The sequence below is a fragment of the Tachypleus tridentatus genome, chromosome 13, assembly GCF_004210375.1.
Source record: "Tachypleus tridentatus isolate NWPU-2018 chromosome 13, ASM421037v1, whole genome shotgun sequence".
In the NCBI taxonomy this organism is placed as follows: Eukaryota; Metazoa; Arthropoda; class Merostomata; order Xiphosura; family Limulidae; genus Tachypleus; species Tachypleus tridentatus.
In genome coordinates, this window is record NC_134837.1 from 190,994,329 (window position 1) to 191,016,797 (window position 22,469).

The following is a 22,469-nucleotide window of genomic DNA, read 5'->3' on the forward strand; positions in this document are numbered from 1 at the left end:
GCTCGAATTTGGTAGTTTTCTATCCGCAGCCTCATACCAACAGTTAGACCATATTACATACCACAATTAAATATACTATTATTGATAATAACTGTTACTAACGTGCTCAATAACTATTTTATGACTCACTAATCTATTATTCATCCTACTTATCACAATACAAATTAGCCCCTCGCTTGTACAGCGGTAAGTCTACGGAGTTACATCGATAAAATCAGGGGTTCGATTACCCTCAGTGGGCTCAGCAGATTGCCCGATGTGGCTTTGCAATAAGAAAACACACACACAATACAAATTACGTTTTCCTAGTTCACCTTGAAAAATGCTCTAAGATTTATTACACGTGTTGTTATTCTGTTCTGATATAAATGTATTCTGCTATGTACGAATGATAGTGTAATAAATAATTAATCGAACAAGTAATATGGAATTGGTTGGGGGCATAATATTAATAGGCAAATTAAAATAACACACACACGAAAAAGCCGAAAATTTCGGGATAGGAATTTAGTGTTGAAAGGAAAGTAACTTTCCTCAACAAGGATGTTTAAAGAAATTGTTATAATAGGCAAACATAGAGCAACTTAGCATTTTCTGTAGGTCACATGGGTTCCAGTAACTGAAATGATGTATTAATATCTGCATATTGTTTCAATATTTTGTATGTTATGTATGAGAACACAGGGTAAGAGATATAAAAATGGTCAGTTTTCAAGTTCGATTGAAGAGCTACCTATACCAAGACTTGACGATTGAAGAGCTACCTATACCAAGACTTGACGATTGAAGAGCTACCTATACCAAGTCTTGACGATTGAAGAGCTACCTATACCAAGACTTGACGATTGAAGAGCTACCTATACCAAGACTTGACGATTGAAGAGCTACCTATACCAAGACTTGACGATTGAAGAGCTACCTATACCAAGACTTGACGATTGAAGAGCTACCTATACCAAGACTTGACGATTGAAGAGCTACCTATACCAAGACTTGACGATTGAAGAGCTACCTATACCAAGACTGAGGATTGAAGAGCGATTGAAGAGCTACCTATACCAAGACTTGACGATTGAAGAGCTACCTATACCAAGTCTTGACTGAGGATTGAAGAGCTACCTATACCAAGACTTGACGATTGAAGAGCTACCTATACCAAGACTTGACGATTGAAGAGCTACCTATACCAAGACTTGACGATTGAAGAGCTACCTATACCGAGACTTGACGATTGAAGAGCTACCTATACCGAGACTTGACGATTGAAGAGCTACCTATACCGAGACTTGACGATTGAAGAGCTACCTATACCGAGACTTGACGATTGAAGAGCTACCTATACCGAGACTTGACGATTGAAGAGCTACCTATACCAAGACTTGACGATTGAAGAGCTACCTATACCAAGACTTGACAATAATTTTCTTTTGTTGTTGCCTGGAGCAGCTTTTCTCAAGCTTAATCCAGCGGACCTCCAATGGTCCACGAGTGTACTCCAAGGTGCTAGCGAAATCGTTAAAAAAATGATAGGCTTGATGTCCGCAGAAAACATTTAAATCAAAAGGGATCCTCGAGTTATTAAAGTTTAAGAACCGCTGATCCAGAGACGAGATAGACATTGAAAGTGACTTCGAAAAATGTATATATATATATACACACATATACTGTGCGTATTAAATAGGTGATTAAACAACTTATCAGCCAAATTCTTAAATAAAATAATTTCCTATTTTAGATTTCTGAAAATATCTAACTAGAAACTGGGAATTTCTTTTTATCTGGCCTAATCTCGAAATAATTATTGGAAAAAGTGTCATTAGTGAATTAAAGAACAAAATATTGTCATTTTACATACAACAAGATAATTATAAAACGGTAATTTTTTGATGGTTGTTAAAATGAGTGTGAACCTATTACTACTAATGACATAAAACAATAACTAAAAGAATAAGTTTCACACCATATTTAGTGCATAACATTACGCACTACCGGATTTCATTGTTGGAAAAGACATACACAAACCTGAAAATTAAGATAAAATTACGTATCGAAAGTTTAAAAACATAAAAAAGAATTGTCTTTTAATGAGTTATATTTCACTTGTAAAATATACGTATTTAGATCTGTGTTCATCTTACCGTACTGTTTAATGTAAATTTGCAACGTCTAAGGCATTACACATTACATCAGCTGCTTAACTAAAAATCTGTAAATGTTTTTCATCTGAAACTGAGCTAGTTAACGCCAAATATTAAAGGACAAAGCTATATCCACCCTATACTTATGACCGATAATCCAGTCTATACTTCATACCGAATATCCATACTGTAATTAATGTTGATTAGTATCTATAGTCAACTTTAGACACTCATCCTGCACTTAATATCGAAGTGTTAGGATACGTACTGTTATAAACATCAACGGTGTTTATCGATCAGTCAGATCAATGGTGTTTAATTATCAACTTGAGCAGCTATAGTTTCATTTTTTATTTCCAATTATATTGTCCTTCTATGTTAGGTATAACGTATCTAACGTAGTTTCAAATATCGACTTTTCTGTATAACATATGTCAACATAAATTTATATCGTCATTAATTTAAAATATTCTTCTATTTTTCATCTTGTTTCTAATTTCGCGCAAAGCTACTCGAGGGCTATTAGCGCTAGTCGTCCCTAATTTATCAGTGTCAGATTAGATGGAAGGCAGCTAGTCATCACCACCCACCGCCAGCTCTTGGACTACTCTTTTACCAACGAAGAGTGGGACTGACCGTCACATTATAACGCCCTCACGGCTGAAAAGGAAAACATGTTTGGTGTGACGGGGATTAGAACCCGTTACCCTTAGATTACGAGTCGAGTGCCTTAACCACTTGGCCATGCCGGGCTCTCTAGTTATGGAAAACGTCTGATTGTATGTTCATATACATGACTGAGTTTTGAATTCTTTCCGTGAGTGTGTGCATATAAATAAACGTAATTTAACTATCTTTATATATATATATATATAAAACAATTGATTATTTAAAACGTTCAAATACACTTTTGATTACGTGAAATAATCTAAGTTTATCATTCAAAAATAGACAGCTACAAATGCTTCTCTTTGATCATTAACATTGATAAAAAAGAAAGAAAATATAACTCAGTAATATCTAGTCATGCTTTAACGATTTCCTCATGGAATAACTAAACAGACAACCCCTAAGACATGCGGCAGGTGCTCGATAACCACTATTTCAGTCATTGACCCAATCGAATCGTGGGAAAAGATTTCTTGTGATAATTTTCATTGCATCTTATGCGGCGTAGCGTGCATGACAAACAGGTGCGAATCAGTCCTGAAGATGAACTAGATCTAATAAAAAATTCTTTATGGATACAAGTCACCTGCTTACTAAATCTCTCATATATTATTCTATAATATCGACGTCACATATAAGAGTAATAAAAACTTCGGAGCGCGATGTTTGGTCGTATTTTTACGTTTACGTCACTGCTATAATCATGATTTCGACAGTTGTTTTCAATCATGTTTAGCGGAACAACCTGATTATATGAATAATACATGTGTAACATCTTTGGTCAAATTTTATTTCTGTTTTTGTCGGTTAACTACACTGCTGTCTCTGCTGTTTTAACAAACATCCCAGCGAAATACAACGATAACAAAATTAAAGCGGAAATTCGCACTGATTTAGTTACACATTCCACAATTATAATGTTTTGTTTCTCTTCAGGCAGATATTTCTATCCTCTCTTACTGACGGTTGGTTTGTTTATTGAAGTTTATCCAAAGCTATACAAGGGTTAGCTACATTAACCGTCACTAACTTTGCTGAGAAAAGAAAGGTAATCAACGCTAACCACCGCCAACTCTGAAGCGACTTTTGTCAGATGGAATAGTGGAATTTGGCTGTCACTGTTATAGCGCATCCACAGCCATAAAATGCAGAGCACGATTTTATTGGGGTAATAACGGGATGCGAACCTAGAATCCACAGCCCGGCATGCCAATAACTAGTCAACGCTCATCCATCCAAGACAAAGGAATGCGTTAAAAACCTGTAGCAGTTTAACAGTGGAATAAATACTTTTTTTTCCATTAATCTTTCAATTTAACAAACAAAAATACTAATGAACATGTTAATTCCTAGAAATTAGTTTAAACGTTTAGACAGTTTTTACGTTGAAAATTCTTTGGAATACAACGATGAATCTACAGAAATCACTATAAAGGAGTAACTGTCAAACTAAGAGCAGATGAACAACTAAACTAAATCTAAAACTTGTTACCTCTGTCAAAAAGTTTCTTTGTTTTTATTTCGCGCTAACCTACACGAAGACCATCTGCGCTAGCCGTCCCTAACTTAGCAGTTTAAGACTAGAGAGAAAGCAGCTAGTCATCACCACCCACCCCCAACTCTTGGGCTACTCTTTTATCGAATAGTGTAATTGACTGTCACATTATAACGTCCCCACGGCTGAAAGGGCGAGTAGGTTTGTGACGGGGATTCGAACCCGGGAACCTCGGATTACGAATCGAGTGCCTTAACAACCTAGCCATGCCGGGCCCGCCAAAAAGTCAAACTCCAGTTTAGAGACCTGTGAAAGAGATCAAACTCATGGAGAGACGGTTCTCCTGAACCGACAACATTCTGAATGTATTTATTTTCTTTTGTGTAGTAATAGATACACGTTGGTACAGATAATTAATCATAATTTATAAGTCACTATAGGTAATTCATCGTAATTTATAAAAAGTACATTCCTATAAGCCATTCAAATTCACGTTTGAGCTGACTTGAAAATTACAAAATACACAAAGACCACAAAATTCGATTGCGACTGTAAACTTATTGATCCAAAGTAAAACGTGTGTACTTTGAGCATTACGTCCTACCATTTGGGTAAACGCGAGATATTCGATAAGTATGAGAAGTATTCGTGTATCTATCCTCTTTTGTTTGTTGTTGTTTCTTTAAGACTTAGATTACATATTATTCTGTAAGCAAAATGGTGTACGTGTGACTTCTTAAATTAAATCCATTAGCTTGAACCACACGTGCTAAAGTTGCTTATTATTAATTAATACAAGCTGTAGGGGAACTAGAAATCATCAGCGCACGTGCATATTGAACGCTGGCCAGCCAGCCATCTGTCTGAGATTAGTAGTGGACATGCGGTTCTAATACTACATCTGCTCTGGATACACGTGGTGTAATATCTTTGTTCCAAGTTGTACAGGTGCTGTTCAACTTGGCTGTTGGTCACGTTCAGATGAAAACAAGTTAAATCATATCACGAATACCCATTTTACTCTGATTAATCTTTTTTTAAAATGGTATACTTAATAATAAACTTTAATCGTGCACGTTGTAACACACGATTTTACACCTTTGGAAACGTGAGAAGTGACTCCAAAAATTCTATGTACTGTATTTTCCGTACACTTATACAGATACTTCTCAAATTCTGAAAGTTTTCATTACATATAACTTCTCACAATACGTTGTTCAACTTAGGTCTATATTATGAAGCACAATATACCATTTTGTTTAACTGAGATTCATATTATAAAAACCATAATACGTTGTTCAACTGAGGACCATACACTATAAAAACCACACTGTCTTATGTAATTATAAATAAAGATCTACTTGATAGAGAACAATTATCTTATTTAACTGAGATTAATACTATAAATAACATATTGTTCATCTGAAGTCTATACTATAAAGAACATAATATCTTGTTCAGCTGATGTCTACACTATAAAGAACATAATATCTTATTCAGCTAACGTCTATACTATAACAAACATGATATCTTATTCAACTCTTTAAGATAAACCCACAGTAAGACATCTCAATCATGCACATTTTAGATTTATAATTATTTTTATTTGCTTGTTCAGTTAATTGTTAATTTCCTAATATAATATAAAACAAGACTGTAAAACAAACTGCATAATTCACTAAATGTTAGTTTTTCAACAGTAGGAGGAATCTTCGAGATTTTCGTTCCAGTCAGTGGTGTTATTTAGTCTTCACTAAACAATGATTTAATGTGATTCTTACACAAGGTTGGTTTAACAGACCGATAAACCAATAGATTGACAACTTTAGTTTTGTTATTCGAATAACAGAACATCTCCTTCTCCAGCAGCACGTCACGTGTTAAGGACAAGTATGATAAAAGAACTGAATGTCATAAGCACTAGAGAAGTGCTCCCTTTCAATGGAACATAGAGACTTGTATGTAACTATCATGGAAAGTCACCGTCTCAGTTTTGAATTCAACAGTCACAGTTAACCTACAAAGTAAGATACCCAAAATAAAATCATATATGTTCCACTGCATATGGTCAAATTTATATAATGAAATCAGCAAAAAACTATCAGACTTGCAGGGGTTCATAAACACAAATGTCCTCTAACCACTAGCAGTTGTTTACTGTATTACAGTAACTAGTTCACTTATTATACGTACGCTTACCATCTTTCTATGGAATGTTATGTCTTTAGTCACACGTTCTGTGTCATTGTAACGATTTCAACTTCGACTCTTTTTTTTTCCATAAACTATTAATGAAAAACTCAATACAGACATGGTTATTGTTTAACACGAAGCTTACACTTTAAGTTCAACCAGCTATAATATCGAAAGTATACATTGGTAGAGACGTATGATGAGTTAGAGTAAAATGAATAACAGAACATTTAATTCTCCAATACCTGGTGTCCTGTTTATAAATAAGTAACAGAGTAATAAATGTTTTTTTTTCCAATAACGGAATGATAGTGGAACATGACATTTAGTGTCCCCTGCTCTTTAGTGAAGGCCCAGCATGGCCAGTTGGTAAGGGCGTTCGATTCATAATTTGAGGGTCGCGGATTTGACTCTCCGTCATACGAAATATGTTCGCCCTTTCAACCACGGGGACGTAATAACGTAACGGTCAATCTCACTATTCGTCGTTAAAAGAGTAGCCCAAGAGTTGGCGGTGGGTGGTGATGACTAGCTGCCTTCCCTTTAGTTTTACACTGCTAAATTATGGACGACTAAGGCAGATAACCCTTGTGTATCTTTTGCGCGAAATAAAAAACAAACAAACAATCTTTAGTGAAAGTCATAATAATAAATATAGCCTGCGATGTTCTGTGTTCTAGTAGTTAGCGGATAATAACTATAACCTTCTATACTATGTGTCCCATTAGTTAGTAAATAATGCCACGCTATTGAAATGAAGCTTGCTCTCTGTGTCCCAACGTTTTGACAGAACAATATTTTTTTAAAAATCCTGCCATCTCGTGTCTGCTATTGTTAGATGAATAATACCACTTGGTGATAAAGAAACCCACCATTTTGTTTCATTTTCTTTAATAAATAATAATATCATAAACTATCATCATTTGTCTACTTTTTTAACCAATAATAACTCCAATGTGTAAAAGAATCTTCCATACCATGTTCCACTCGTTTTTGACGAACAACATTTTCATTTTTACAATGAACAAGTTATCAGCCAGTCCGTATTTCCCTCACACTTCCTTCCTGGCAACATGAAAGTTGGTGATAAGAAAGTGTTTGAGTGTATCACACTTGGCTCTAATTAAAAAAAAACAACAACATTTTTCAAGAACTATTCGCCCTTAAATGTAATATTCTTAGCATTAACGAACATGGATACAAAAGGAATTTTGTAATACACAAGTACTTCAAAGTTTTCTAAGCACTTATAAAATGGATATAGAAAAATTATTGTGATATACAAGTACTTCCGAGTTTTAAATCGAAAACCACATTAAAATAGTCTTCAAAACTTCAAACAATCATTGCCAAAGAAGCTATTAATAATTTTAAATATTAATTTTAAAACATTAAGATATTGGGATAGAAATCAAACCCGACTATTACTCTGTAAAACAAATAAACTCGATTTTTTCTAATAAAATGATTAAATACAAATAAAATATATAATATTAACGTATTTGTTGAAATAAGTTTTTTTTTTTTACGATGATGTATGTATTAAAATGTTTCTACTAACATGAAGTAAACCACAATGATAAATTTGCTTCTGAAGTTATCTGTAATAAACCAATTTATTTATTGAATTAATAGTCCGTTTTATAAATAACTTATAATAGCACCACCTCGTAGCAGTAAAATAATAAAATAAACATTGGATGCATTACCATCGTAAAAACCTTTAGTGAACTGTACGTCTATGATAGAATCAATACGAGCCCACCTTATCAAAAGTGTGTTATATTAAATGTTTGTTTCATTTTATACAAGCTGCCTTTAGAGTTCTAATAATTTCTGTTTATATTATGAAGTGCAAATGGACGAATATACACTAAATTTGTATAGGTATATATTTTTGTTATTTACATAAATGACATATTTATTCGATACCGAGCTCCGCATGACTTACAATTACGTGCGCAGCCCGTTATTTCTAGGTTTCTGAAGACGTCTGAGCTTAACATGTATTTTGCGGTACGTTTCAGTACAGATTTATTTACTTTATTAGATATACACGCGGTGTGAGACCACGTTTGTGTACGTGAAAATACGTACACGTAAGGTAACAACGTGACCAAACTTCGGTAATGGATGCTGACTTTCTCTCTCTGTCGCGGGTTCGAATCCCAGTCGTACCAAACATGCTCGCTCTTTCAGCCATGGGGGCTTTATAATATGATGGTCCATCCCACTATTCGTTGGTAAAAGAGTAGCTCAAGAATTGGCGGTGGGTGGTGATGACTAGTTGCCTTCCCTCTAGTCTTACACTGCTAAATTAGGGACGGCTATTACAGATAGCCCTAGCGTAGCTTTGGGCGAAATTCAAAAACAAAACAAATCCTCTATCTGATAAAATACATTAAATATTATTTTTAAAAAATGGCCTTTCTTTCAACGTCAGACAGAAATTTCTAAATATTTAAAACCCGGATGAATCTTCAAAACAAACAGTTTCACTTGTTATAACGTGTTGAAACAACCAGTCTATGCGGTTAAGACAAGCAAGACTGGCATACGGAAAGTCTACAGTGTGTAGTGAGACAACAAAAATATGTTCGTGTATTTAGTCCTTTTCTCAATCACGTTGTTATGTAGAATATATTAAGTTTCACGAGGTTATTCTGACTGGTGTCACCATCAATTTCAACATCTGTCCTGTAATTTAATAAGCTCCATGCTCTGGGGAGAATCTCTCTTCAGCTAGACTAGTTAATTGCCAAGTACATCATCTATTGACTACTTGCCTATGTCAATACTCTGAATGCTCTAGCAAGCCACGATTTTGTTCTTTATCATAAATCATCAACAGTTTACATTGCTTTATCTTTCATATATCAGGTTTAGCTAATATATAGTTGACATGAATCCTGGCATGTGATTAGTTTTCTTTTTATTACACCAAAACTGTTAATTACTAACTAAATCTGTATGTTTTTTTTTTATTTTGCGTAAGGCTACAAGAAGACTATCTGCGGTAGTCGTACCTAATTAGGCAGCGTAAGACTAGAGGGAAGGCAACTAGTCATCACCACCCACCGCCAACTCTTGAATTATCCTTTTACCAACGAATAGTAAGATTAACCATCACTTATAACGCCCCCACAGCTGAAAGGACGAGCATATTTAGTGCGAAGGGGATTCGAACCTTCGACTCTCAGATTACGAGTCAAGCGCCCTTAACCACCTGGCCCTCGTAATCTGGGGTCGCAGGTTAGAATACTCGCCTTTCCAGCCATGGGAGCGTTATAAGATTACGGTCAATTCTACTAGCTACATAATTCATATTTGTCACAGAGTACTTGAATATCTAGATAATACTAATATAATTCGAAAGGCAGTAACGTAATGCATATCGCGAAAATGTGAATCTTCACTGTTAAACACTGAAAAACTTAATTTTGGTTGTTCAACCCAAAGTTATGCATTAAAGTGTCGTTATCCGAATTTTCTAACACTCAGTGCAAAATCTTAATTCATTTCAAAAATAATTTTCAACATTCCTTCGTTATAAATACCTCCTCAGCAGCACAGCAGTATTTCTGTGGACTTACAATGCTAGAAACCTGGTTTCGATAACCATGGTTGGCAGAGCATAGATAGCCCATTGTGTAGCTTTACGCTTAACTACAAACAAACAAAATCGTTATGAGTTAAAAAAATTTCAAAGTCATTCTTCCTATGATTCAGATGATATACTTGAACGTGAAAGAAGAAATATTTTTCACAATCTCCAACTGAAGTAATGTGAAGCAATGAAAACCCACCCGCCTAAAATATCAGGCCTGGTCCGCATTAAACTTTTCTACCCACCATAGAAAAGTGCGTTATCTAACTCAGGCTATAAATAATTCATTCCGAAAATAACATAATACATATCTGTTATCATCTAAAGTAATACATTACTACAATTATCAAATTCATTTATTATTATGAGATATTAGAGATTAAAATTAATGAGTTAGCGAATTGCAACATAAAAACTCGCACGTGTTATAGCTACAAACAGCCAGATGTAATTATGTCACGATCATTTATTACAGTATCAGGATTTTCTCAACTTCAGAATTTATTATCTGATATTTTTTCCTCTTAATGCGTATTTTTTGCCATTTTTCTCAGGATATGAAGACGAACAAGGTTTAATTAGCTCTTTATAATAATTCTCAATTTTAACAGTCACACTCGTTTAGACGTTTCGTGTATATTAAAATCTGTCATATTTAACGTGTACGTTGACTAACAACCAGTCACTTTCCATAGATGCTACATGAACCCAGTTTCACAGTTTGTCACATTCATTTACATTTCAGAAGTTTTGTGCACATAGTTTAACACTCTGTCACATTCATTTAAAGTTCAGTTGTTTCGTGCATACAGTTTAATAGTTTGTCACATTCATTTACAGTTCAGACGTTTTGTGCACATAGTTTAACAGTTTGTCACAAGCATTTTATGTTCAAACGTTTCGTGCACATAGGTTAACAGTTTGTCACAATCGTTTAGACGTTACATGCACACATACACAGTTTAACACTTTGTCACATCCGTTTCCATAAAAAGTTTCCTGACAACTGTCATATTCGTTGTTTGTCGAACCTTACACATTTTAAATTATATTAAAATGTTGGAAGAATAAATATTTTTGTTTCATTTACACACAGTAAGTTGTAAGGAACATTTGGAATTTTTTGTGTGTTTGTCGAGTTTCGCGAAAACTTACTGGGAGCTGTCTGCGCTAACCTTTCTAAGACGTGATAGACTAGAAGGAGGGCAGCTTGTAAACACTATTTACTGCCACCTCTTGGGCTACTTATCATCAACAAATAGCAGGATTAACCGTAACATAATAACACTCCTACAGCTGAAAAGGCGAGCATCTTCGGTGAAGAGGTTCGATCCTGGAACCCGCAAATTGCATGTTGAGCTCTATAACTACCAAGCCATGCCAGTTCCCATCTTGTTTATGACATTCTATAAATGAATCCCTTTTAATGGTATTATCAGCATACAAAACTTATAAAATAAAACAATATAGAATTTATATTATATTAACACGATTAATATAACGAAGGTAATATTTAATATTATTAACTATTATTGTGTGTGTTTTTACTCGTTTCCTCATTACTGCTAAATGCGAAACCAGAACTGACCATAACACAACAAGAGTATTCAAGTTAACGTTAATGTTTACACACACATATGTTGGCTCTGAAAATGCACACTCACCATTCTCTGAACGTATTACTCCAAACTGTAAAAACATCTCAACTGTTTCCACAGAAAGTAAAACTACAGAAAGACGCTTAAATTATACAGTGATAACGTCACTACGATTGCACATTGTCCTCGGTTGTTTGTTGTTGCTGTTGTTGTGATTTTCAAGTTAGAGAGCAACGTGATTGTATTTAGCCATATTGAAAACCAAATATTGTTATCGCTCAAGTGTTTATTCATTGTTATTAGTTTCATGCCTGTTCGGTAGATGAACAAGATGTGGTAAGACGCACGTTTAAAAAAGCAATATATTTACACGTATCTAGATATTATCACGTGCGTTTTGCACTTTCTCTGGCATCATTCATATATGCACAAGGCACAATCGAAGGTCAACGCCATATATTCCTCAAACATTGCTAGCTTTGTTCTCAACTAAGTTAAAGATTTAGGCTTTTAAAAACAATTACAACTTTGTGATGCTATACTAGCGTTCTGAATTTAGCTCGCACATTCACGTGTAATACAAATAATTGTTATTAAATGAAATACAGCATTATACAATAACTACATCACGAGAAAACAAATGTAAAGATAAGATACAAAGTGCTACAAATTATTTAGTATCATGTTTATACTTGGTATTAATATGTCCTAGAGACAGTCCTAGCTGTGTCATTAACATGAAAAAAACCTTTTAAAAAATCATACAGATTGGTTACATGTTTTCCAACCATTATCTGTTTTATTCATTACTCTGGTCTTAAAATAAAATAACATCTAAAGACTTCTACATTATTTAACAGCAACAAGGGCATTAACATTAACATTGATTAACATATTTACATTCCATATGCTACGTCTTTTAACGTCTTTTTTAATTAACCTAAAGTTGATGTTAAAAAAATATGATCCGTTTGGTTTGAATTTCGTGCAAAGCTACACAAGGGCTATCTACGCTAGCTGTTCCTAAGTTAGCAGATGTTGAAATTCATGGTGACACCAGTCAGAATAACCTCGTGAAACTTAATATATTCTACATAACAACGTGATTGAGAAAAGGACTAAATACACGAACATATTTTTGTTTTATCACTATAAAGTGTATACTTTCCGGCATGCCAGTCTTGCTTGTTTTAACCGCATGACTTAATATATTCTACATAACAACGTGATTGAGAAAAGGACTAAATATACGAGCATACTTTTGTTTTATCACTATAAAGTGTATACTTTCATGCCAGTCTTGCTTGTTTTAACCACATAGACTGGTTATTTCAACACGTCATAACAAGTGAAACTGTTTGTTTTGAAGATTCATCCTCGTTTTAAATATTTAGAGATTTTTGTCTAACGTTGAAAGAAAGGCCATTTTTTTAAAAATAATATTTAATGTATTTTATCAGAGAGAGGATTTGTTTTGTTTTTGAATTTCGCGCAAAGCTACACGAGAGCTATCTGCGCTAGCTGTCCCTAATTTAGCAGTGGAAGACTGGAGGGAAGGCCGCCAGTCATCATCACCCACTGCCAATTCTTGAACTACTCTTTTACCAGCGAATAGTGGGATTGACCGTTGCTTTATAACGCCCCCATGGCTGAAATGGCGAGAATGTTTGGTGTGACTGGGATTCCAACCTGCGGTCCTCAGATTACAAGTCGAACGCCTTAACCGACCTGACCATGCCGGGCCAATCTGATTTCGTTCAAAAATTTTTCTATTCTTGATGTTTTACCAATATCTATCTATATATAATTGTTATGTTTATAATACAAGTTAGCCATTGTAACAATTTGTTTAAATATTTTTGATAATTTAAAACATTATTTCGTAACATGTATTTAACAGTTATATTACACTTTTCATGCATGCATGAACTTGAACGAGTAAGTTTCAGGGCTGTGGATGTCGAAACTGAACTACTCTGTTTTTACATAGAAAAAAAAAAGAAAGTACGAATGAGTGGTTTTTTTTAACATATACACGAGTATTAACTACAATATGCCAGTGCTGATGACTGCTATGGATACTGTGACGCATATCCTGTGAGTGGATTTAATATGGTAATCATACCACATATACTATCAATTTTGTAAAACACGTGCATTTAACTGCTTCTTTCTTAGAACAGTCTCGAGTAGGTAATCCCTCGTGGTTTCAATGACCAATTCTTTTTCTCTATTCCTGACTAGCCCCCCTTTCCCACAGTCAGTTGGCGCCATGAAAGCCCAAGGCGTAAGGCTCTAAAGTTAACAAGTGTTGTTCACACAGGTGTTCAGCTATGAGTAGGCATAACCCAACGGGAGGTAAAGACTTGTAATGGTATTTCTCAGCCACCAGCTATCGGAACTTTGGTTGCTAGGGTTGAGTGACAGCTTCCAACACACAGGCACCGTCTGGCTGGCGCCAGGATCGTCATTTCTCTGAATGACTAGTGTTGTAGAGTAAGTAATATCTGATTATGCGTCTTCTGTTGACCTATCAGAACTGATGCCATAGAGACTGTTGCAGATGTCAAGTTTCTTTGTAAGGTAGGAGTCATGGCTTTCTTCTAAACAGTAAACCCTATTTAAAATGATACGCCTCAACAACAACAAATATTAAAAGCGTCGTTCAAAGCCTATACAATCTGTCTGGGTAAGATTACTTGTTCTACTAGTATCCACCCAGTAAAAACATATTAAAAAAAAACAGGTTGAAACATGTAACCGTAACTGGAGTCAACTGAGGTGACGCTGTCTTGTGAAGTCCAACACCTAAGAAGAAATTCTGACTTTGTTAACATTTAGAGGACAATCTTTTAAACGTATTTATAGCGGTGAATGTCGTTGACAGTGAAGGTGCTCAACTGGTGAAGCAATGTGTTCTAAACTACAGGGCGGCCCGTAAGTCCCTACCCATCCATATATCTTATGTATCCAATGTATCTGTGTGCTGTCCCTCATTCTCGCTGCATAATATTAGGTTGAGGAATAATTCGCGAGGTTTTTAAATAATTTCATTCAAGCATTACATGCAAGACTATACAATACTTCAATGCATGAACACATTACACCCAAAACATTTATTATGATACTTTATTTCATGTAATACCTAGGTATATAGTATGCATTGTTTTAAACGAAATTGCAAGAAATTAAATGCGAAAAGCAGATGGTGTCGAAAATGCTCGATTTTGTCCACTTGACATTCCATTTAATGAGCTGAAAATGAAAGCAAAAATTAAAGACATATGAAAACCAAACACACCATCTATTAGAGCAAAAAAATATCTACCAAATGACATGAAATATTTTGCGAAAGCGTTTCATTTATGAATATATTTTATTAACTTGAAAAAACGCTCACGAATTATTCCTCAACCCAATATTATGCGACGACGCCATGTTCTCTGAAACATTTTCCTCAACATGGGCTTACATCGGCCATATTTCTCAGAAAAAACAAACAAACAAATTTATAATACATGCGTAATTGAATATAACATAATAACATATGGATGGGTAGGAACTTACGGGCCACCCTGTGTAATAGTTGATACGTAACAAAAGCTGTAATGACCAGGTATATTTTTAGTTTGTTTGTTTGTCTAGAATTAACTATTTTTAGTTTAGTTCTAAGTACATAGCTCAATCTGATAGAAAGATATTATAACTTCTCTCAGAAAAACTTTTTATTAGAAAATTCTAAAGATACGTAAAAGCTGACCCATACCAATCACGTCTTGGATTTCAGATTTTTTTTAGTTCTTAAAATCACAGCAATGAAGTAAAGTACAATAAAACATAAAGTTTCAAACAGAATATTAAAATGAGGGCAGAGTAGGTGCGAACTTTACACTTAATTCAACTCAATATCGTAATTTTTTTCGCTCTCATATAGTTGATTCAAAAGTTATCCAAATCTACTGGTACTATTAAGGGAAGTTGTTCGCTAGCAATCACACGTAAATAACGGCCCCAGTTAACAAGAGAAACACAACGTGAGTAGTGGTGTGCCTGTGTTTCATTCAAAATATATTTACAAGGAGTTTGTGTCAGGAGAATTCTCACGGGATATCATTTAATTGACAATTACACGTGGTGTGTTTTTCAATGTAACCCCGCCTTTCCTCAGAAAAATAACCAACCAGAAATTTCCGCCTGCTGTGAATAAGGGTCACCCAGGATGCAAGTAGAACTGAGCTCCGCCTCTTTGGCGAGATATGTATATAAAAGCTCCCGAAACCAACATTGTTACATATTTTCCGAGACGGGAAGATAGTTGGTGCGTAGAACTATCGATAAAACAAACGCGTGTGTTTGTGTGTGTGTGTGTGTGTTAGCTGCGTGTCCTGTGTTGGATATATCGTTTACCTGCTTGTTTTCCGAGTGCTGCGTTTTTGGATACATGATGAAGGCTTCCGCTGAAATTGCTGTTCTTAGCCGACCTGGTGTTAGAAGTACGGAAAATAAGATCTGTAAGTCCGCTAGGAGAGAGCGAGATGTTAGCCAAGAAGAAATGCAGCAGTTGCTAGGAAAGCTTAAAGAGCTGGTGCCTAATATGCCTAAGAACAAAAAACTCAGTAAATTGGAGATTATCCAGAACGTTATAGACTATATATTCGACCTACAGATAGCTTTGGAAAGTGACTCAGTTTCTCGCGGCGGGGATTCTCCATCCTGCGGGAGTACATTTAGCTCTGTCCGCCAACCCCTAGGTGTGCTATCCCCGGCTACCAACAACACGTGTGCTTCTCAAGAGGTAGATGTTTCATACTTCTGTTTCTTTTGTCACCTTTTCAAATAATTTTCGCTTTTGAATATTTTTTATTTGTCAGTAATGAAATACTTATTTGCTTTGTAACATTGTCAAAAACGAACGGCGTTTTTTTTTTCTTTATAGGATTTGGAAGGGGTCAGGTCGTAAAAATAGACAAGTCTTTGTAGGGTTACAAAAGAGGAATTTTATTCTTTATATATTAAACTGCCAAAATATAACTTGGGTTATTACTATGTAATAGATATAATATGGCAAATTTGTTTCTGTGAATACGATATTGATAGTTCTTAACTGGAAATATTACGAAAATAGATCAAGTGTTAAAACGACAGTTTTCGATTTGACGGGAAAACTCCGATTTAGTTAATAATGGAAGATTAGTGAGGTTTATGTAATAGCAGCGCTACTAGTACGTATAAGAACTAACGGTTGTATATTTTTATTTGTTTTTATAGGCGATGCCAACAGAGGTCGCTTCCAGTCAACTACCAGAACTTCAGATTTTACCAACGAGACCCATCTCCTGCTAGAACCAGAAGAGTAGCTCCAGAATTCTGGACCATTGCTTGCCGCTACCAATTGGACGGCATCTTGCTAGGATGAAACATATAAGTTAGGTGTGTTCACTCTAGGGCTTTCAAGGTACCTTTGTGCTAGTCCAGAACTTTACGTTGAGAAGACGGGGTGCCCGATTCACCGTGACCATAATCGGTTCTACCTTCACAACTCATCCATCCATCCAGTTTGACAGCACGCAGGCACGTGGAATGTCATATTCACAGTGAAAAATTGCATTATACCGTCCTCATGGCGTTATATTAATCATTCCCCGAGTTAAGCACTAACAGAAATCCTACTCCGATATAGTTGGAGAGTTTCTCTAAAATGCGTTCTATTGATTGAAAGGCATTTTCTTTTTTACGTCAAAGGTGTAATGTTATAATTATAAAACAATTCATCGGTCAGATGTGAAAAACTTAAACCTTCAGAATATATGTATGGAAATACAAAATTGGTATTTATACATTACTTGTCAGCAGTGCAGTTAATAACTGTACTACAACCCTGTTTATTCACACCCTTTTAAGATTTGCATTTTGATGTAGAAATATTGTATATTAGAGTTTGTAAATTCTGTATTCGAAGCTCTTGTATATCTTAAAACAAATTCTATTGTGCACTAATGTAGTTCGTGTACAGATACAGTTATTGTTTCTTGGGATTGGAGCACCAATAAAACATGTATATGTTGTGATATTTGTACATAGTTGAAGAAAGAAAAATAACGTATTAAAGCAAATTACAAAAGTTATGGAAATATCTTGTGTTTATCTTTGTTTCTATTAAAATAACCGCTGAATAACTATCTTAAAAATATTAATTCTTTCTGTCAATCGTACTAACAGATATGTAGTAAAATAAAACATTAGTTATTTTCTTGACAACAGTCTGAAAAATTTTCTAATTATGATTAACTCTGTCTAGATGTTTTAGGGTGTTGAAAAATAATGTGTAATAAATAATGAAACTGTTTATATCAGTTCTGTTTATCCAACAGACTGATCTGCTATAGATATAAAATAGTAATAGGGTTGCCCAAACTGGAGAGTACCAAAGTGCACCATGTAATGCAAGAAAAAGGTTTCCTCAGTTAACCCTGCAGTTTATAATAAATTATTAAAAAATCGAAACGAAGTGTCCTTTTTAGGTTAAACTTGTGATATCTAAAACTGGCTAGGTGGTTAAGGTACTCGACTCGTAATTTGAGGGTTGCGGGTTCGAATCCCCGTTTCTCCAAACATACTCGCCCTTTCAGCAGTGGGGACATCATAATGTGACAGTCAATCCTACTATTCATTAATGAAAAAGTAGCCCAAGAGTTGGCGGTGGATAATGATGACTAACTAGCTGCTTTCCTTCTAGTCTTACACTGATACTCTCACTTCCTATGTAAACTGAAAATATTCATAGTTATGCAATTTCTACATTAAACCGTAAATAGTATGATTTTTAGTATGTCAAAGAAAAAGAGGAGCACGTCCTCTCAATTATCCGTTTATGCCCTAATTGATCTAAAATATCACATATGATTTATGAAACACTTTGAGACGAGCACTTATCTAGTTGAGTTCGAAGCCTAACTACTCACCTATGTTCTCAGATATGTTTTACATATTAATTCTATTAAAAAAAGAAGTCCACATCGCGGTACGTGAGCATTTTATAACATTATCAATCAAGTTTAGTATCAAGCAGTACAAAAACAATAATATAGTTTTGCCCTTCTAGTTTCAACATCTTACGACTTAACGTAACATATGTTTACACATAAACTCGAAAGCCTGTTTACCCATTAATCAATAAGTTCCCGTAATCAAATATGCGAAAGTGAAAGATAACATTAACAGGTATTAAGATGAATTTATTTTTATTTAATAAAACACAAATATAAAGAGAGAACTTTGAAGTGAGAGACACTTAATCGCATGCAGTACAACCCTACACGTAACAAGCAACAAATCTTTTTTTTTTAATAGAATACAAGTTTTTTAAAATAAAAAAAAATATTTTTATTTCATCGTTCTTTTGTCACACCTGCAATTGGTTGGTTAGATTTTGAATTTCGCGCAAAGCTACACGATGGCTGTCTACGCTAGCCGTCCCTAATTTAGCAGTGTAAGACAAGAGGGAAGGCAGCTAGTCATCACCACCCACCGCCAACTCTTGGGCTACTTGTTTTATCAACGAATAGTGGGATTGACTACACATTATAACGCCCCCACGTCTGAAAGGGCGAGCATGTTTGGTGTGACGGGGATTTGAACCCGCGATCCTCGGATTGCGAGTTGAGTGCCTTAACCACCAGGCCATGCCGGACCATCTGCATTTAGAATCTACGAAATTTAAAATTTCTTGAGTTTTGCACAAAGATACTCGAAACCTAACTACTCTAATCGTTCTGAATTTGGAAAATAGACTGAAGAAAAGGCAGCTAGTCAGCATCCCCAACTCTTGAACTGCTGTAATCGAATAGTGAAATTGACCAAAATATTATAATGCCCCCAAAAAGAACAAACATACTTAGTGACTTTTCAAAATGATAATCGTAACTTTATCAATAAACTAATTAAAACTATAAAATCCTTTAGCGTTATTATCGAATGTCATAGAATTTTCAATATAACATATAAATCAAAAGGCATAATTCTCCCCTGTGGCATAACTCTGCAGACTTATACTGATAGAAACCGGGTTTCGATACCGCAGTGGGAAAAGCACAGATAGCCTTTTGTGTAGCTTATAACAAACAACAAACAAGGTATAATAGTTTATTTCTGCAACTTCCAGTTTATTTCAAGTGCTGCCATCTATTGAAAATACTAGGTTTCTTATTTTGCTTCCTTCCGAATTGCAAATGATGTTTATAAATTATCATGTGACACATTTCTAATGTGCTTCATAACATTAGGAAAATTAAGAATATGTCGGAGTGTAGAATCCTTCGATTTCATATCGGGTCAGGATTTATTTTCTTGCAACACACTTGGTGTTGTGTATATACGCATTAGCTTTCTCAAACAGCAGAGTTCTATTTGTTTCAAAATGTCTTTGAACGAAGTTACTAAACACTGTTCTCTGTGTTTCAATTATAACATAACAGAAATTACTAGACAGTTGGATGCAGTGTTTTGTCTATTTTACATATAAAATAAAATGCAATCCTTCAATAATAATAAAAGAAATAAATGAAAAATTAATATAATGGGTTTGGTGTTCCTTTCTCAAATGTAGTAGTATAGATAATTATTTGTATAAAACTGTTAACGGTTTCTCTGATTTTTAATTTGATTATAATTCGTGTCAAGATAAATGAATATCATGTTGCATGTTGGTTAGTTATTACAAGAGTATAATTTGGTGAAGTGCGAGCTGGACTCGCAATCAACTGGTTGCGGGATCGACAACAGTGGTGGCGCTATAAAGTAATGGTCAATCTCACTCTTTGTTAATAAAAAAGTATCGTAAGAGTGGCCAATGGTAGCTCTTGTGGACAGTTCAAAATCAGGTACAACGACAAGTAGCCTTAGTAGTTTGGACTTAAACAAAAATCAACAACAACAAGTACTAATTAACAGTTCGTTTTCACTATAATATTTAATAAACTCCTCACTCGTACGTTATATGAAGTTAAACATATTTATTGATATCCCTAGGTTAGTATTTATACTATATTGATTATATCATTTGAATTTTATTTCGATATTTTAGTTTGGTTGCTATTAAGCACAAAATTACACCAGGGGCTATCTGTACTCTGCCCACTACATGTATCGACACTCAGAAATACTTCTGAGCCATTGGAGCAAGCTATTTTATGTATAAATAAATGCATTAAGGATCCGTAATTGAGTTTTATCCGTTGATCTACAGCTTTTAATAAAGAGAGATAAGCAAGTGGCCTGAGATAACCACGAGGTTAGGACGCATTCCTCTTTCCTCTAAACATGCTCACCATTTCATCCATACGAATGTTCTAATGTGACGGTAAATCCCACTATTCACTGGTTAAAGTACCCCAAAAGCTGACGGTGGGCAGTGTTCACTAGCTGCCTTCCCTCTAGTCTCACACCGCTAGAATCCGGGTTTCGATACCAGTGGTGGGTAGAGCACAGATAGCCCCTTGTGCTTAATTCCAAAACAAACCCTCTAATCTATCGCTGTTAAATTAGGGACGAATAGCGCAGACAGTCTTGGTGTAGCTTTTTGCGAAATTCAAACCAAGACAGATAAATCAGTCAACTGCAGTTTCAAAAACCAAATCAATAGTGAAGGAGAAAGGTTTTCCTAATCCTCCTAGGTGACCAAACAACGAACAAATATAACATTGTTCAGCTAACTGGGAATCCAATGTAAGATCAAAGATGGCATTTTAATATTAAATTGTTTTATTAGTTACTTATGAACTGGTTCAATTCCAGTAATCAATGAATACATTAGGATATCACCGTCACTCTAATTGTAGATCATTTACATTTAAATTTGACGATTAGAATGCTATTTTAAAATCCAGAATAATTTGTATCAATTCCGAAAGAAGGACTTTTTCATTTAGGTGGCAAGAAATCCTATTACTTTAAGAGCTATTATAATGTCTCTCATTTCAGTATCAACTACAGTAGTATCTTTAAACTGGATTCCTTATAATTGATAGTTTTTACCAACGAAGAACTGATACGAACTATTCTGTACCGTGTCAGTTACATTACACGTTCCACCAATACAAAACATATCAATATTAGTTAATAAAATGTTATAGGTACAACATATTATAAAGTAACGAAGTGAGTTGTGCGGTTTCTCCTTGAGTAAATCTCTTGTTTCAATTTAGTCTGTAACATACACTGAGTTGTTGGTTTGAAGAACGTGGTTAACTGCATTACGTTAGTCACGTTGGTGTTTGCTTGTTGTTTCAGAGTACGTTTCACCAACAGTTTGGAAAAATAAACGAATGAGCGTTTGTTTGTTTGTTTGGAATTTCGCACAAAGCTACTCGAAAGCTATCTGTGCTAGCCGTCCCTAATTTAAGAGTGTAAGACTAGAGGGAAGGCAGCTAGTCATCACCACCCACCGCCAATGCTTGGGCTACTCTTTTACCAACGAATAGTTGGATTTACCGTAATATTATAACGCTCCCACGGTTGAAAGGGCGAGCATGTTTGGCGCGACGTGCATGCGAACCCGCGACCCTCAGATAACGAGTCGTATGACCTAACACGCTTGGCCATGCCGGGCCACGAATGAGCGATAAGGACTAAATATTTTTATTAATAATTACTTGTTTGAACTTAACTTTCGCGCAAAGCTACTATAAACTTTGTTAGTTTGTTTCAAGTTAAGGACAAAGCAACACAATGGGCTATCCTGTGCTCTGCCCACCACGGTATAAAAACCAGGT

The 22,469-nt window shown here is 35.0% G+C and overlaps 1 protein-coding gene and 1 long non-coding RNA gene across 9 annotated transcripts in view; one reads left to right on the forward strand and one right to left on the reverse strand.

The window, feature by feature from the left end:
- Window positions 1-22,469, reverse strand: part of LOC143237208 (uncharacterized) — a 116,845-nt gene that overhangs the window by 47,270 nt on the left and 47,106 nt on the right. For all 8 annotated transcript variants that reach the window (XR_013019922.1, XR_013019920.1, XR_013019919.1 and 5 more), the window contains one exon: window positions 7,473-7,614. This is a non-coding gene — a long non-coding RNA (uncharacterized LOC143237208). The remainder of the gene's footprint in view (window positions 1-7,472; window positions 7,615-22,469) is intronic.
- LOC143237207 (uncharacterized) lies at window positions 15,975-17,825 on the forward strand. Its single transcript, XM_076476204.1, has 2 exons — window positions 15,975-16,495; window positions 16,969-17,825. The coding sequence occupies exons 1-2, from the start codon at window positions 16,142-16,144 to the stop codon at window positions 17,041-17,043; spliced, it is 429 nt and encodes a 142-aa protein (XP_076332319.1). The 5' UTR covers window positions 15,975-16,141; the 3' UTR covers window positions 17,044-17,825.

Coding starts and splice junctions, on each gene's coding strand:
- LOC143237207 (XM_076476204.1), top strand. CDS start 16,142: ATGATGAAGGCTTCCGCTGAAATTGCTGTTCTTAGCCGACCTGGTGTT. Junction 16,496..16,968: donor ACACGTGTGCTTCTCAAGAG/GTAGATGTTTCA, acceptor TTGTTTTTATAG/GCGATGCCAACAGAGGTCGC.